The sequence below is a fragment of the Lytechinus variegatus genome, chromosome 1, assembly GCF_018143015.1.
Source record: "Lytechinus variegatus isolate NC3 chromosome 1, Lvar_3.0, whole genome shotgun sequence".
Lineage (NCBI taxonomy): Eukaryota > Metazoa > Echinodermata > Echinoidea > Temnopleuroida > Toxopneustidae > Lytechinus > Lytechinus variegatus.
The window spans coordinates 20,534,461-20,550,785 of NC_054740.1; the positions used below are offsets into that span (position 1 = coordinate 20,534,461).

Sequence of the window (16,325 nt, forward strand, 5' to 3'; positions counted from 1 at the left end):
TGTGTAGTAGACCTTTGAATGTCTTTGTTAAAGTTTGAACCTTTTATGTTCATAACTGTTAATTCATGTTATTGATAAGAAGCAAAATTGCACAAGTTTGAATTAAGTGTTAAATTTTTTTAAAATAATTGTCGCATGACACAAAATTTCTAACAAATGATTTGAGAATGTTTATGTAAATCTTGTTTACATCATAAAAATTTGAGAATAGAAAGTCAGGTTCCTGGATCCTTTGATTAACAGGCATGAGATTTCTCCGCGGATCGGCGGATTTTGAAATTCTAGAAAGAAAAAAAAATGAAAAAAGCAAAAAAAAAATTCCCTTTGAGGCTACCATATCCCGCCCGCAGTGCCTGCGTTGTGAATGGTGCATTGTGCAGTGTGAGTACCGTACGTGTGCATTGTCTATGCAGCTGGCAGCTTTCTGCACATGTGCACGTGTGTATTTGTTTACATTGAATGCAAGTGATACGGACCGGACGTACAGCGTTTTTGAGTTGGATGATCGTGGATTTTACAAGAATTTGTAGGGTGTGTGGTGTAATTTCTTCAACTACAAAATGAAGACTGTTGAGAAGAATGACCCTCGTGTTAGTGATATTGACAAGGATGTCTCCAACAAGTTCAAGTTCAAAAAAACAAAGAAAGCCGCTCCAAGGCATAGCATTTTTTTCTTATCGAGGAAAAAGAAGAAAGAAATCCGCTCCAAAGCTTCGCATATTTTTTGTTACGCCGTTCCGGTCGCATTGATCTGCTGCAATTTTGGTGAAAAGCGGCCGCCGAGCGCTGTCCGACCATCGTCTCTGGGCGAGCGCACCCGGCGGAGGCCACGCTAGCTGCATCATGCACGCATACCCGTTCCATAGGGATACATACGCACGTACTCACACGCTGGCGATCCGTTCCAAGGACCCCCGTTTTCACAAAATTGTAGTTCCGAAGCCCGTTCCGAGGACCCTCCTTTTTACAATTAGCCCGCTCCAAGGCCCCCGTTTTTTTTCTCGCCCGCGGCACACCCCTACCACTTTTTTGGTCGAGTGCCCCCCCACCCCCGGCTTAGGTGATACCATCAAGAAAGCTGAAGAGGCAGGGAGAGCTTTTTGTACAATTTGTCAGTCAAATGGGGTTTTGCATACCTTAAATTCCAAAATTTTCCCAACGTGGGAGTGGGAACCCCTATTGTCTTGAACATTATATTAATCTTTCATTACAGTGTAAACACCACAATGTATCTGAATAGCAACTTAGTGAAGCAGATACCTATAACAGTACAAGCAGAATTAGAGTGGCCAACGCTAGCAGATAAACAAGAAGCTAGGTTTCCTCTCACCTACATCGGCAACACTTCGGTAAGTTCACCTACGCCATCTTAGAAAAATTCAAGTTGTATTTTCCTTTTTTTTGCCATTTTATTACTGGTGGAAATTTTTGTTTTGGATTTCAAAGATTTTATGTTGATAATAGATTATTCAGTCAGTTTGTTTTCTAAATTTGTTTAATTCATATATACTGTAAATCCTGGATATTGCAGTAGTTTCATTACTACTTTCAAATATTACTTACTGGATTAATAGATGCAGAACTGTGATGCATGAATTAATGTTGTTATGTGGTAATGTGAATGTGTAGTAAACACCAATCTGACAGGAGTATTTAGTCCTTGAAATGCTTGTTTATTGCAATAGGGGCCTGGTTAAAGCTATGGTTATTGATATTAGCACCTTGGTTACTCTACGGAATTAAAAGAACAGCTTAAAAAGTGATTTTATAGATAATAACACAATCATAGTATCAGATTATTATATACAGTCCAGAATACTGGCATTTGTGTAGTGTCCTTGAGAAAGTAAGGATATTTAGCTGAATTAACTAGTATTGTTCTTTTACCTTACTGTTTGGTTGTAATTTTTTTTACTGCAGTCATCATTCAAATAGGTATTTAGAATTATTGTAAATGAAATAATATAATTATTCAGTGAATCAGTAACATCCTCAAAATAAGGGTGCAATGCATACACTTAGATGAATTGTAAGAACTAACTATTTGAAATCAGAAAGGCACATCAAACTGTGTTAACATTTTTCGTCTGACTCACACTCTGTAGCTACCAAACAAGAGTCTGTAGATGTACCAATTACTCTGATGCATCCCGGCTCCAATCCGATGCTTCCAACATTCTAGGAATTACTTCCTGTCAGATTGGATGTGGGATGGGCAGAGTTCAAAGGTCAGATCCTGGTTTTACAAACTATTCCTGTATAGATGTATTGATGTTTTGATTTTATTGTTTGTTTTCTAGATTGCTGAGGTGACTTTGTTGAATCCTACAGACAGACTGGTAGTAGCTCAATTACTTCCCATCTCAGCTTATCAAGACCCTGGAGGAGCATTAGATCTACTTACAGAAAGGTAATATCATTCAAACAATTAGAATATGACCTTGTATTGAATTGATTAGCTGATTTCCCTCAAATACCAATAACTAACATTAATTTCCAAAGTCTGCCTCAGACTGTGATTGACTCTGATTGGATTTTACCCTAAGTTGCAGTAAGTTTGGATCTGACCAAGCTCTAGAATGCTTTATTGAAATTGCTATCAATTTTAAGAATTTAATTTAGGGCGAGGGCCAAATTGGACATCAGTCACAGGCCTGCTTCTTGGTGTTACAGTAATTATCTAAAACTGGGCAGGCCTTGGCACTCTGCAATCTCAATGTTTCTATTCATACAGCAACTTATGATATACCTTGTATGTATTGTTTAAAACACACAGTATGAAGCATGCTTTACCTTGTTTTCAGGATTGATTAAGAAAGTCAACTGTCCTTTCGTAGCTCAATTACCTCCCATATCATCCTAACAAGAAGGAATATAAGTCTCTATGATCTGTTGACTCGGTAATAATTATACATGTGTCCTGTATTGACTTGGAGACCAGTTGACTCTAATTGGTTTTTCATGCTTAGTTGGAAGTACACTGTCTCAGTGTATGCAGTTTGGAATTTATGCATTTTTTCTATGAAATGGTCTTTTGTGAAAAAAAGAAACCCTGATGAAATGAAATATCATCTTTTTTAGATCAAAGTTTTGATAATTGCGTCCCATCTATTTAGATTAACATTTCAAAATGATTTGCAATCCTAATTTGATATAATCTTTGTTTTAATCATGAATATTAATAAGGTTTATTGTTATCTTGTTTGATTGGTGTCAGCAGTGAGCAAATGGATCCAGAGTTCATAGAAATAGATGATCCTGGAGTGTTCTTTCTAGCTGATGTTAAAGATAAGGTAAGATCAATATAACCTCATCCATCATGCAGTCAACCTGTCTGTAAAGACCATCCAAAGAAACATAAATAAATTAGATAAATCACTCTTCATAAAAAAAGCTTAAATTCAATCCTTTTAAACGGATGCCATTTTAGGTGGTTTTTTAATTTCTCTGATCAGTTAACTTGCATTTCTAAGGATGTACTTTGTACACTGTTGGTCTCTATTGACAAGTTCCTTGAGGGCATATTCCAATCAATGGGATTATGGAATAAAATCTGTAAAAGACGTCTTAATAGATTGGTGGTCTCCATGGACAGGTTTATACTACATTTGTGCATGCTCTGTAATGAAGAATTATATTGTCTCTATGAAATTATTGTTAAAGAATATAATCAAATGTGAATAACGACATCCAAATTTAATACAATGTTCAAAGTGGATTGTAAAATGATAAGTGATCTTGTCAGTTTGTATTGCTTTTGACTGAACTGTCAGACTTTGCCATATATATATTATATATATGTGTGTGAAATTATCGGTTTTGATAATGGTTATCTGATTGAAAATGAATAATTTAATTTTTCTAGATTAATAATTTGGGTACAGAGATCGAAACTGGTCTTTATTCTGTTTTTGCTATTTAAAAGGGTTCCCAGCCCATCAGGGAAAGCTATTTTACTTTTTTTCCAGTCAGGGACAAATCAGGGAATTTGATAAAAAGTCCCTAAAATCAGGGGAAAATGCCTCAAATGAGGGAAAAATCAGGGAATTTTGATTAGCTTCAAAGTCGAAACCACAGTAGTCAGACTTATATTTTGTTGCATATAAAAACAACATCCATTGAATAATGACTGGTTATGGTGTTTTTTTTCTGTCTTAAAAAAATGTAATTCACTGCAACGACAACACATGCTAAACTGGGAATGGGTTTGAATAATTATCAGGGAATTTCTTAACTTTGTGGAAAAATCAGGGAATTTTGATCTCATGAAAAGCTGGGAACCCTGTTTAATGTTAAAAAGAGGGGCCGGAGGAATGCTATTTTCAGTATAATTATTTGATGCCAGTTAATGGTAGAAAGACAGGATTTTTTTTCACAGAAGAGTCTTTGTTCTTGGCTGTAAAAATACTGCACTTCTGTTTATTACAGGTGAATGACCCTCCTAGTACTTAGCCATTTTGGTGAATTATTCATTGATTTGTTAATCTGAATAAATTTGTTAATCTTTTCTTTTGATTTTGTAGTCATCACCGGGAAAATGCCTGAAATCTCATCGTGAATCAGTAGAGAATATGATAGGAGTGAAGACAAGCGATGATGCTCTCCTCGTTGGTATCAAACCGAGACAGAATGTTACTGTTCATCTTGGGTTTAGACCAACTGATACAAGAGAAAGATATTCACTCATCTTAATCAGGTAGGCAATAATGCTCTCTTTGGTCTCATTTTTATAATAGTGTGTGCGTGCTATATTATTTTTTATAATATCCTACATAAATTAAATCCTGTATGCTAATTGGTTTAAATAGCATCATGTGACCAAAAATATTCTCACTATTTTGCGATGATGTCGAAAATGAAACGCCCACCGAAGAAAATGTGCTATTCCGTGACGTCAATGATGGAATAGTCGACTATTCCATCATTGACGTCACAGATCATTGACACAGATCACGCAATTTCTCGGGCGCAACGGTCAGCGAGTTGACTCTACCGGGCGAGTCCTGTGAAGAGGCACAAATCCACGTTCTGCTGAGCGCATGGTTTCGGAAGAAGTAGATCAGCCTGCGCAGCGCGTTATCTATATTTGATTTAAGTTCAGAATAGGAAAAGAGAGTAGATAAAGTATTGTTCTACCTTATTCAGTTAGTAAATGTAGGATATAAAACAAATATACCAGGACTTTATTTCGAAAGTATAGAGGGAATTATTCATCCTCGGTTGTACTGGTCAAATTACTATTTTCCCCCGGGCTTCGCCCCTCTGGAAAAATAGTAATGCCAGTCCAACCTCGGATGAATAATTCCCGCTATACTTACAAACCTGGTATATTTGTATATTATTTGGTTGTATTTAATACATATTTGGTATTGTTGACAGTAAGTCTACCAAGGACTAAGGTAGAACAAGGCATATTCTTCAGATGGTATTCATTGATGCCTTGTAAGAGGACGTTCATATTTCTATCTCTTACAATAAGAAATAAATTAATAATTAATAAAACTCCTGTATGTTCCTATAAGAGAGAGGAAGTATTTTAATGAGATCTTCATTCAGAATGAAGCTAAAAGATATTCTCACTGTATTTATAATTTACAACGTCTGTTTCGAATTATTGTTTCTTTTGTTTTATCAGGAACAACCTGACAGTGTTAGATGCAGTGGTAGTACAAGGTCAAGGAGGGTCAGGAGAGCTTAGACTCAATAATAAACGACCTGGTGTCAACAGCAATCTACTCTTTGAACTTAAAAGTAGCCATCTCGTCGACTGCAATAGTAAGTATTCTTGTCCATCTCCATCAGACCTATGATATACTGTTTACTGAGAATTATAAAATGGCGATTTGGATTCTTATCAAATGATTGGCTGAAATGTATCATGCGACCAGTAATTTATTTCATCTAACAAGAAGATATGCTAGTGACTGGTACTTATGACATGTTCTATTGACCAGCCTTGGTTTTGAGAGGAGTATGGCTTATTAATAACAAGGACCCACATCACTATCTTATAGAACATATCATTTGGCTTAGGGGTTAGAATAATTACCTGTACTTTTTACCTGTGAAACTAGTTCTCATGCTTTGCTTATCTTGGAGCTCAGGCAGTATCTTTCTTGAGACAATACTCTTTTTATGTACTTGTACAGTTCTGGGGCCCGTCTTACAAAGAGTTTCAATTAACCTGATCAATCGCAACTATGGAAAGCCAGCAAACTCAACATATTAAATGCATGTTTGTTCAAAAAATTTCAAGATATTAATGTATATCCATAAATTCATTGATTTCTTGATGATTTGGTGTGTTCTCCTTTGTTTACAAAGGACATTTTGCAAATTTCCTGTAGAAAAAATTATGACACTGATGGATTTCCATTGCAACTCTTTGTAAGATGGGGCCCTGAACAGATCAATTCATAATGAAATAATATGAAATGTAGTCAATCATGTTTTCTTCTTAAATCATGTTTTATTCAGAGCAATGGAGTATAAGCATTGAGTTGCGCTACATAATTAGATAATTTTACTTGATACATATTCTTTCATCTTATCTTCTTTCAGAAACCTCACCCAAAGCGAGAAGTCCACCCAACTTCACAGTGAAGAGAACATTTAACATGAAGAACACTGGACAGTTACCATTATCCATAGATACCTTCCTCATCAATGGTAGACTATGTGAGGGATATGGTTTCAGAGTGTTACAATGTAGACCTGTAGAGATACTACCAAATGAAACAAGGCGACTGGATATAGCGTAAGTCATCTCATTTTCATATTTCATTCATAAAAGACGATGGAAATAGAAAAGTTCTGGTAAATGCTGAGGGGATGATTCGAAAGGCCATGTAATAAAACAAACATTGATAGTATTGAACAGAAAATAGATATATGGAGGAAAAAAACAAAGAAGAGGCTGTGTAATTTGTGGAAGGGGATTATTATTATTGTTCCTCACTACCATTTGTCTATATTATATGCTATCTTCAATTCTTTACTATTGTACTATTGGTTTTCTTCATTTTTCACTTGAGTATAAACATGATTCTTTTCTTTTCATTTGTTCCTCTTCAATACAGAGTGTGCATGTACAACATTTAAATCTCATTATTTCAATCTTTCAACCTACAGGTTCACTCCCGACTTCACTCTAAACCGAGTGACCCGCGAGCTAGAGGTGGTGGCCTTCACCGGTGAGACGCTATCCTTCACACTCATAGCCACTCTACCACCCAACATGTTAGCTCCATGCACAGCTGCCTTACCACGACCTCATTGGGAAATCCCCCTCCACCTCTTATCAGTGTGTCTAATGGCTCTTCTATTCCTGGTCATAGTAGCGGTGTCCTATCTAGAGATGGTTAGGTACCTAGAACCTAGCGTGACCACCAAGGCTAAACTCTCTGAGGCTGATCAAGATGAGATTGATTCTATTAAACCGTTTGATCTGAGGAATATTGCAGGATTGAAACCTCTCCCGCGGGACAGAGGAGGGTCTGTTGGTTTGCAAGGAAATGGTGGTGGAGCTGGAGCAGGAGGTGGAGGGGGTGCGAATACAACGGCAACAAACAAAACAAAATCAAGGTGAGAGATTGATGTGTTTGGTTTAGAAAAAGGAAGAAAACATGAATAGTCAATAAGTGTATCTTGGATATTTAATAAATAAATGCACTACAAGAATCCCGTATACTTACATGACATGATGGTATTTCATGCAAGGCTCTGTCAAGCTTTCAGGTTTCAAGAATAACCTTTGTGTGCATTGAGGATTAGATTAGAATAGTTGAAGTTATATTGAAGTTATATTGAATTTATCAAATGATATTTTGCATGAAGTAACCGTTGAATTTAGATATATCCATGGCTTGGCAGCAGTTCTGTCGTGTAAATGTTCATCTTATTTTGTGACTTCACCAGGTTCTTGATATTGTTTCACACAAATAGATTCCAGGTTGTTCTCCTTATTAAAAAATATTGTTATTTGAAAATTGATGTATTTAAGAAAAAAACAACTCATACTGAATATCCTAATTGTGATTCTATTTTATTTACAGAGCAACGAGTCTACTGTCTTCGTTAGGTGAAAAACTGAACATATTTTCCGGGAGCAGATCGGGATCAAAGTCTCGTTCCGCTTCTAATTCGGTAGCCAACAATACACGGCAGGCAGAGAGTCGGGGCTCTATTGACCGGGAAAAAATCCAAGTCAACAATTTAAGCAGTACTACGGCCTCGTCGGCTCCAAAAGTTATAAACAGAGCGTCCTCTGGTCAACCAGCATACTCGCTGCAAGATCGGAAGGGTTCTCGGAGCAAGCGAGGCATCCTACCTGATTACGAAAATAACTTAGAATCAGCATCTGGAGGTAAAAATAGTGATTATAGCAATGGTAGAGTCTTATCTAGCGAAATGATAGATGAGAATCACGTGAACCATGCAGGAGATTATGAATCATCTTACCAACTACATAACTCAAGAATGAGAGGGAAGGTTGGAGGAAGAGGAGATGATACGGAAAGGCAAGATATTAAAGACGACGATATTTCATCAACGACAACAGAAGAATCAAATGCAGAGTCAGAATATTCAGAAAGAAGCAGCAAACAAGTGAGTATCATGAATTTGCTTGTTATTGATGTATAGATTGGCAATTCCTTAAATTATCCACACCCCTATATGTAGGACCTTTCTGAAGTGGTATGTCTCTGTTTTCAATTTTAGCAATATATGAAAAATGTTATGATGCTCTTGAATCATTGCTGGAGAAATTCTTAAAGTGAAGTAAGAAATGAAAAATAAATGGTGGTCCATCATACAAAATAGTGAATTATTTTATGGAGTTGGCCAGATAACTGTATCAATAAAAATATAATGGGTGAATGGTAGACCATCTAATCCTATGTCTTTGTGTAGATTTTAGAAAAGAGCAGTAAAGTAGAGCAAGTTTTGTTGAAAAAAATCATTTCAAATGACTCGTTTAAAACCATCTTGTAAGGCTTTATCAAATCCTTACATTTACCCTTTTCATTTTCAATGCTCATGTGATAATGGCAATTACTCATTTTCTATAGACCCAAGTACTTCACAAAGAAATGAAATTCATATTCCATTCTCACATCATCTTCCAAGTCCTATCTGTTTGTTTGTGTATCTCTGTTTACAGTATGTAGATGACGATGCTAGCCTTAGTGAATCAGGAGTGTCTAATATCCCTGCTGATGATCTTGAGGCTGAAGGTCAACGTTTAGCTGCTCAAAGATTCAAGAACGTCAAATCAAAGGGGAAAACCCGCAAGGGATCTTCTAAGGGCAACTCCAAATCAAATTTTCATGGGGATGTCTGCAGACCAAGGTAAGTTGAGTATATTGACCACCGAAGTAGCCAGGCATTTTTATTTACATGCTTTCTACCCACAAAAGTGGTTGCCTGAGGCATTTCCCTCTGTCTTGAATTTCATTCTCGCAATTATTTAAAAGACTTGACAGATTAACATCAAACTTGGTTCAAGTATCCATGAAGGCGTGACATAATAATAATAATAGGTCAGTCCTTATATAGCATATATAACTTTATGGAACTATGTCCATAAGAGCTTCAGAAAATAAAGTGTTACTGAGTTCACTTTGTTGAATCTGATTGATCTGATTAGTGTGGGGTATTGAGGTCAAATGTCAAAGGTCTCAGTGGTTATCATGTACATAAAAATATATTTTGTTCTTGTGATAAGTTAGGAATTGTTTGATGGATTAGAGTTTAACTTTGGCTTATGCATGCATTTTAAAGCGACAGGGATCTGAGTCACAAGTCATAGCAATGATAATGCATTGTCTTAATAATGTCTTAATGGATTTATTCTAGTCATATGAGTAGTAGGCTTGGCAATAGGCAATTGTGACTAAACTGTAGACTTTATACTAAACCAATGGATCAAGAAAATGCAATGAAATGTTATGATTGAGCTTTTGATGTTCTCATCAATGAGAGAGTTGTCAGCTACAATTTCACAACTTTGTTATGTGTACCATGCCTTCCAGGAATAAGTTTAAGAAGAAGATTGACAGATGGATCTTCTTTATTGGATTCATTTCTGCTCGATTGATTATGTCATGTTTGAAAATCTTGCCATATGAATGTACACTGTAAGATGAGGATTTGAGCATGATACCTGATTGAAGTTTATACATTAATTATAATGTTTCTTGTCATGTCATATTTCAGCACACTTGAACTACCTTACACAACAGCTTTGGAGGCAGGGCGCCGGCAAGATAACTTTGATAAAGAGCCAACCTCGCCGCACTCCATAGCAGCAAAGGTCGCAGCCAAGGCAACCAAGAAAACTATAAAGGTTCCAAAGAGTAAGTGGTTTCTTGGATTTTATTTTTAAAAATTCTCTGGAAAACAAACACTAAATGTGAATTAGTGACCGTTCTTTATCATTGAATATAGGAAAGTATAATTGATGAAAGTATTTATCCTTTTCTTTCTTTGATTGATGAATGCAGCCTCCAAGCCAATGGACAGTGACGCAACGAGTACAACAAGCAGCGAACCTGACAAAGACTCACCCTTACCTCTGTGGGATCAAGCTAAACCTATCCCATCGGGTCCTGGTCACCAACGCCCAACAGCCCAGACGCAGCAACCCATCGGATCATCATCACGTCCTAACTCTGCTGGTCTGATTGCCAGACCTACTAGTTACAGCAGTGCAGTGTCTGGTGCAGCTCAGGGTGAAGGATCTAAGGGAAGTAAGGGTAGTAGCAAGTCTAAACTGACCAAGCAACTATCGGCACCGGAGGAGAAGTCTGCTTTCAGTACTGTCAATGATAAGAAGAATACTCATCCAGGTAAGCATAGCTCTCATATATAAATAAATGTATGAATGGCCCAAGTCCAAGACTGTTCATTTCTTGTATACCAATGCTTGACATTAATTTGAAATATAAAAATTGATATTTCAATAACAATTAGGATTCTACTATTTGTATGAAGTGAGTTAAAGGCAAAAACATTAAAAAAAGCACATTTAAAGCAAAATTGATATGCTAATTTGCATAATTAAATTAATTGAAAAATCTAAACAATTTAAAAAAAAATCAATATACAGTCTTGTAGTTTACATCCGGTCTATGCACAAGCAAATTTTATGCAATCAATGGCCGAGATCAAATATCAAATTCCACACCATGTATTAGCAATCTATTAGCAATCAAATCCAAGATTAAATGAAGTGATAATGTCATGAGAGTCATGTGTATTTAAAACGGGAAACAATAGGTTCTAATTATAATACGCTATCATACTAAATATTAATACTTTACAGGAACCATTGGAACAAAACAGAGTAAGAGCAGCAAGCCACGTTCTGCTGGAGCCACTGTCAAACAACCACCATCATGGTCACAGACTGGACAGGTAGAAGCTAGTGGTAGCAGCTCGGACACTAGTTCATCAGCTGGCCCTGCAAGGTAAATACTGCTTTATCCTTTGGCTATGGCAATAGGGTTATTACTGAGAAAGATTCATTGGAATCACATAATTTAGTGGTTAACATGTTAGAGACTGAGCTTGCCCATGTGCATGTCAAGTTTTGTTCTGTAAAGTCCCGTTTTATCATTTATCAATTACCATAGTGATCTCAGCCAATCAAAATCAAGAAAAGTCAGATCTGACATATGAGACGAAAATGTTGATAAAACACCCCAGGTTTCTATGAAAAAGTCATTTAGTCGATAACGGGTTTGAAGACAGAAAACATTTCATGCGAGATAGATCTTGTTGGATTTGTGAATCTCCATCAGTTCTCGAGGACTTCGACAATCTTCTACAAAGAGTGTCAGTGTGTTGCCCTGATGTAAAACACCTTTATTTCTGTGCTCTTTACATCTGCGATGTAGATGGCTTGATAAGTGATCCTGAGCTGTTTTAAGTTATCTGATTTCTTGTAAAGAATTTTATTATATATATGATTTGCTTGCCTTGTGGGACAAAATGGAGGGGGGGGTTGATTTGTTCCAGAAACTGTTTTAGTGTCAATAAAAAAATCATAGTTTAATTGAATATGCTATTTTAACTCAAACAAATATGACTATTATTAAGATGTTTGAAAGTAATACCATGTGTTTCATTTTCTCTATTTCTCCATTCCAGTCCAAGTTTCTTTGGCTCTTCTGCTAATAAACTTGACCAGGGCTCTGGACTTGGTAAGAAGAACAAGAAGATACCGACCTCATCTCAGTTCAACTTTGTAGGAGGTGAGACCATCCATCTTTTTAAATTATTAAGACCGATATATTGTGTAAGAGTGATATTAATTCATTGTATCGTATTGTATTTTGCATTCATATTGGGCTTTTTTTCTTCTTTTTGTACTCATTGACAAATAAGCAGTTAAAAAAGTACACCTGTCATATCACTATCAGTTTAATATGGATGTAATTTCTTGGGGAAATTCTCCCATTGTTAAAAAATTTAGGTTAATATGTTGCAAGGATATCATGTAGAAATAAATGAGAAACAATTAGGTCTTTCTCGAAGGGAGTGAAGGAGCAGTGCATATCTGAAAATTTCAAAGTAAATTTTCCAGTGTGTTGAAAACAAAACTAGAATTGATGAAAGGATTGTAATGTTGAATTTATTTGTGATTTATTTTAGATGCATTGGGTGCAGCATCCATGTGGGATAACCCAACATCATCTCCACTAAGTGCACCACCTGGACTACCACCACCTACATCAAGTCAAGGTATTACCTCCTTCTCTTTCCAAGCCAATTCTCACATCCATTTATTATATCTATTATTACATTTGTTCTATTGATACCAGTTCCCATTGAAAAACTGCACAGTAAATCCAACCTAACCATAAAGCTGACACTATCATAAAAGGGGTACTACAGGTGTTTGAAAAAATGGATTTGAACATATAAAGTAACCTCAGGACAAGTGGATCACTGAAAATTTCATCAAAATAGGACAAGGAATAACAAAGTTGGAACATTTTAAAGTTTTGCATTATTTCGGCGAGACAATTCTATGCTTGTCTATATGACTATGCAATTAGCCAGCTGATGGTGACATTTCCTCGCTTTATCCTTCTTAGATATTCGAACAAAAGATGAAATTGATTTTTTTTTACTGTGTTGTTAACATTGTATTTTATGATAATTTTAATTTGTTTAGGATCAGGAGGTTTAGGTGACTGGTTGGGTTTTGGTGTAAGTCGTGCTCCTACTTCTAGTAGCATGTGGGAATCTAGTCCATCAACATCTAACACAGCCACCTGGTCTACCAATACATCTTCACCAGGATTCTCTCAACAGGTATGTATACAAAGATTGCATTGTTAGAGTGGTTATTTGGTGTTGGGATCAGGATATTTTCTGTTTCTCTTGGTGTGAGTTTGATGCCTCCACCCACCAGAGGCATTATGTTTTCTGATCATTCGTCTATTTACCCCCTTATCTTTGTGCAAAAAAACTATCCATTTGATCTCTCAAAGCATGCATACAGGAGTGACAATAATCTTTTTTTTTGGGGGGGGGCATTTTGGTCAAAGGTCCTTGAGGTCATTATACATATATATAAATAAAAATATCTTGTTCTCATAACCAAAGAACTTTCTGAGGGATCAACTTTAAACCTGATTCATTTATGCATATTGGAGGGACAATGATATCACATTTTAGGGTCGCAAAGGTTATGGTCGCTAACAGTTAAGAGAGTTCAATAATTAAAGAAATTATCTTTATTGTAATTGCATAGAAGTTCTAACAATCAATTCATTTATCACTCTCTCCATTATCTAAATTATTTCTTTCTCTTCTTGCATCTTCATCACTTTTTGTCTCATTCTCATATGCCCTTGTTCATCTTCTTCTTTACCTGCTCCCCCTCCCTCTCCTATCTTTCTGTCCTTTCAGAACTTCTACCAGTCACCTGGGTTGTGGTCTAGTCCAAGCCCGTTGGGTGGAGGAGAGAATACCTGGTCTGGAGGGAGTACAAGTCTCTTTGATAACTCTATCTGGAGTAGCTCATCGGACAATAACAGCTCCCTGCTTGATACTAGTGGTCCACACAACGCAACTGACCCTGAGGTAAGTGACCTTCCATAGGATGGACTTTCATTAGTCAGAGTTCTGTGTGATGTATAGTGATGTGAATTCTTTCCATCTACCAAAACACGTTCAAATAGACTTTGAATCAAGAAACTGGGAATACTAGTAAATGGGTAGCGAGCAGGAAGTAATTCCTTGAATACTCAAGTGCTGATCAGAGAGTGAAGCCCGAAAAATTTTGTATTAAATGCTATATGAATTTCAGCATATGATTCCAACTTGTCAGTTTTCTTCTCATTTCAGGGCTAAATTATAGTGGTTAAAAAAAATTCACTGCAGTTACTGAAATGATATGTTGGATTGTTGCCAGCAGGCATTCATGAAAAGTGTGGTGTAATACTTCAAGAAAACCACCTAATAAATGTTTATGAATGCAGTTAACCAATCAGATTGTTTGAACTTATGGTGAAAATTTACTAAGAATGTAACAATTAGAATTATGCTTTGTTTTATCTTCTGTCCAGGCAACTCCACGAGCTTTTGACCCGTTTCGCAGCAGCATCTGGGGTCCTTCCCATGGTAGCGGAGGTCCCAACCCCTGGGCTAACCCAGATATGGATAACAACAAATAGAGAGAAAGATATCATTTAACCATCGTTTCATCATAGACAAGCATTTCTCTCATCTCAACTTGTGTTTTCACCCCCCCCCCCCCCCCCCCGCACAAAAAAAATTGTGAAGCAAGTACATCTCATAGTGTTTTAAATTCTTGTACAGATTTAGATGATTTATCTTTTTAATCTTATTTATTTGTAATGAGGAGGTGAGGTGGTTGGGTCGGGTTAACATGGACTTTCTTTCATTAAACTTATCAGTGATAAGTGCCAAAAACATGCTCCTAGTTAATGAAAGAGCACAATTTGAGTAGCTTATAACATTTAATTGATTGTAAGTTTTATGAAACGGGTCTTTGATCAATGATTCTATGCTACCATTCACGATTAACACAAAGTAAAAAAAGGCTTTGATATACATGATAATTTTAAACTTGGGCAAGATATCTAATACCAAATTATGGTACTAGTATTAGATAATGTAAAAAATGGCGGTGACAGCAGCGTTTGAAGTAAATTTGTTATGAAAACCCAGTACTCTGATACCTGGTTTTAATCACTTTTGAAAATTGATGCATAACATTGTATGCATGGTAAATGACAAATTACAGATCAAGCATCCTTATTTTACACTCTAGAATTGGCGATATCATTCTGAAAAATGAATGAGAGAATAACAAAATATCAAGAACACCATGAATAATTCAGTGTTAATATATTTATTAACCCTAAAAGAGCCAGGGCAGATGGAATCCTCCAAACAGTCGATGAAAAAGGCACGTACATCAACCTTTTCGACTATTACCTTGAAAACCTCTAAAATCAGACATTAATTAATATAGAAATTGCATTGTTTTACAGCAATTTATAGTGCATTGTTGCATAACTTCAGAACTTCATGCCCAAGAATTTGGTTTTAAAACATTAAGGACTGAAAGCTATTGAAATGAAACAGTGTTCACTCTTTGCACCACAAAGATATCATGTGAAACATCAGAACCCCCCCCCCCCCTCCCCTGGCCTTTTTAGGGTTAAATATAAATATATACACCTAATAAGAATTTAATTCAAACATCCAATATGAGTAAATAGTACATACAGCATTGCAAAGAAAAAAAAATAAAATTACAGCTGTAACCAAAAACAACTTCATAAGTATAAACATGAATCATATAGATGGAAAGGAATATTAATGCGTAATTGAAACAATGATTATCTGGAGAGGAATAATAATAATAATAATATGAACATTTGTAATGCGCCGGTATCCATCGTAAAAAGATGCTCATGGCGCAATAAGGAAAAGAAAAGAAAAGGAAAGAAAAAGAAAGGAAGGAAGAAAGAAAGAAAACCTAAAAGAGGGGTAGAATAACAATTACCTAAAAGCTTGCGTGAATAACCAGGTTTTAAGAGAACTTTTGAAAGTGGTAAGACATGAAATGAACACCAATATTTGAGTTTTTTGTGCTAACAAATCATACTGTTTATGTAATATGCCAATATGTGGACCAGTAGGAAATAGAAGATATGAATACTAATTTGTAAGTTATATATATTGCATTTTGTAAAATGCAAGATTATTGATTGGTAACATGCAGTACCTTTGTGTGTTTTAAGTTCTGTTATGCTAGATAATTATAAGCACTATTTAGT

At 36.0% G+C, this 16,325-nt stretch overlaps 1 protein-coding gene across 2 annotated transcripts in view; it reads left to right on the forward strand.

Moving 5' to 3' along the window:
- LOC121408699 (transmembrane protein 131-like) overlaps positions 1-15,987 on the forward strand; it is a 69,011-nt gene extending 53,024 nt beyond the window's left edge. The window contains exons 20-36 of one of the 2 annotated variants that reach the window (XM_041600261.1): positions 1,214-1,349; positions 2,301-2,410; positions 3,218-3,293; positions 4,524-4,696; positions 5,636-5,775; positions 6,562-6,757; positions 7,132-7,584; positions 8,055-8,607; positions 9,164-9,351; positions 10,219-10,358; positions 10,506-10,850; positions 11,327-11,471; positions 12,154-12,257; positions 12,658-12,747; positions 13,184-13,323; positions 13,924-14,097; positions 14,583-15,987. In XM_041600261.1, the coding sequence (XP_041456195.1) occupies positions 1,214-1,349; positions 2,301-2,410; positions 3,218-3,293; positions 4,524-4,696; positions 5,636-5,775; positions 6,562-6,757; positions 7,132-7,584; positions 8,055-8,607; positions 9,164-9,351; positions 10,219-10,358; positions 10,506-10,850; positions 11,327-11,471; positions 12,154-12,257; positions 12,658-12,747; positions 13,184-13,323; positions 13,924-14,097; positions 14,583-14,690 (3,271 nt within the window). In that variant the 3' untranslated portion in view covers positions 14,691-15,987. The remainder of the gene's footprint in view (positions 1-1,213; positions 1,350-2,300; positions 2,411-3,217; positions 3,294-4,523; positions 4,697-5,635; positions 5,776-6,561; positions 6,758-7,131; positions 7,585-8,054; positions 8,608-9,163; positions 9,352-10,218; positions 10,359-10,505; positions 10,851-11,326; positions 11,472-12,153; positions 12,258-12,657; positions 12,748-13,183; positions 13,324-13,923; positions 14,098-14,582) is intronic. The other variant, XM_041600272.1, reaches the window with a different exon arrangement.
- The last annotated feature ends 338 nt before the right edge of the window (positions 15,988-16,325 follow it).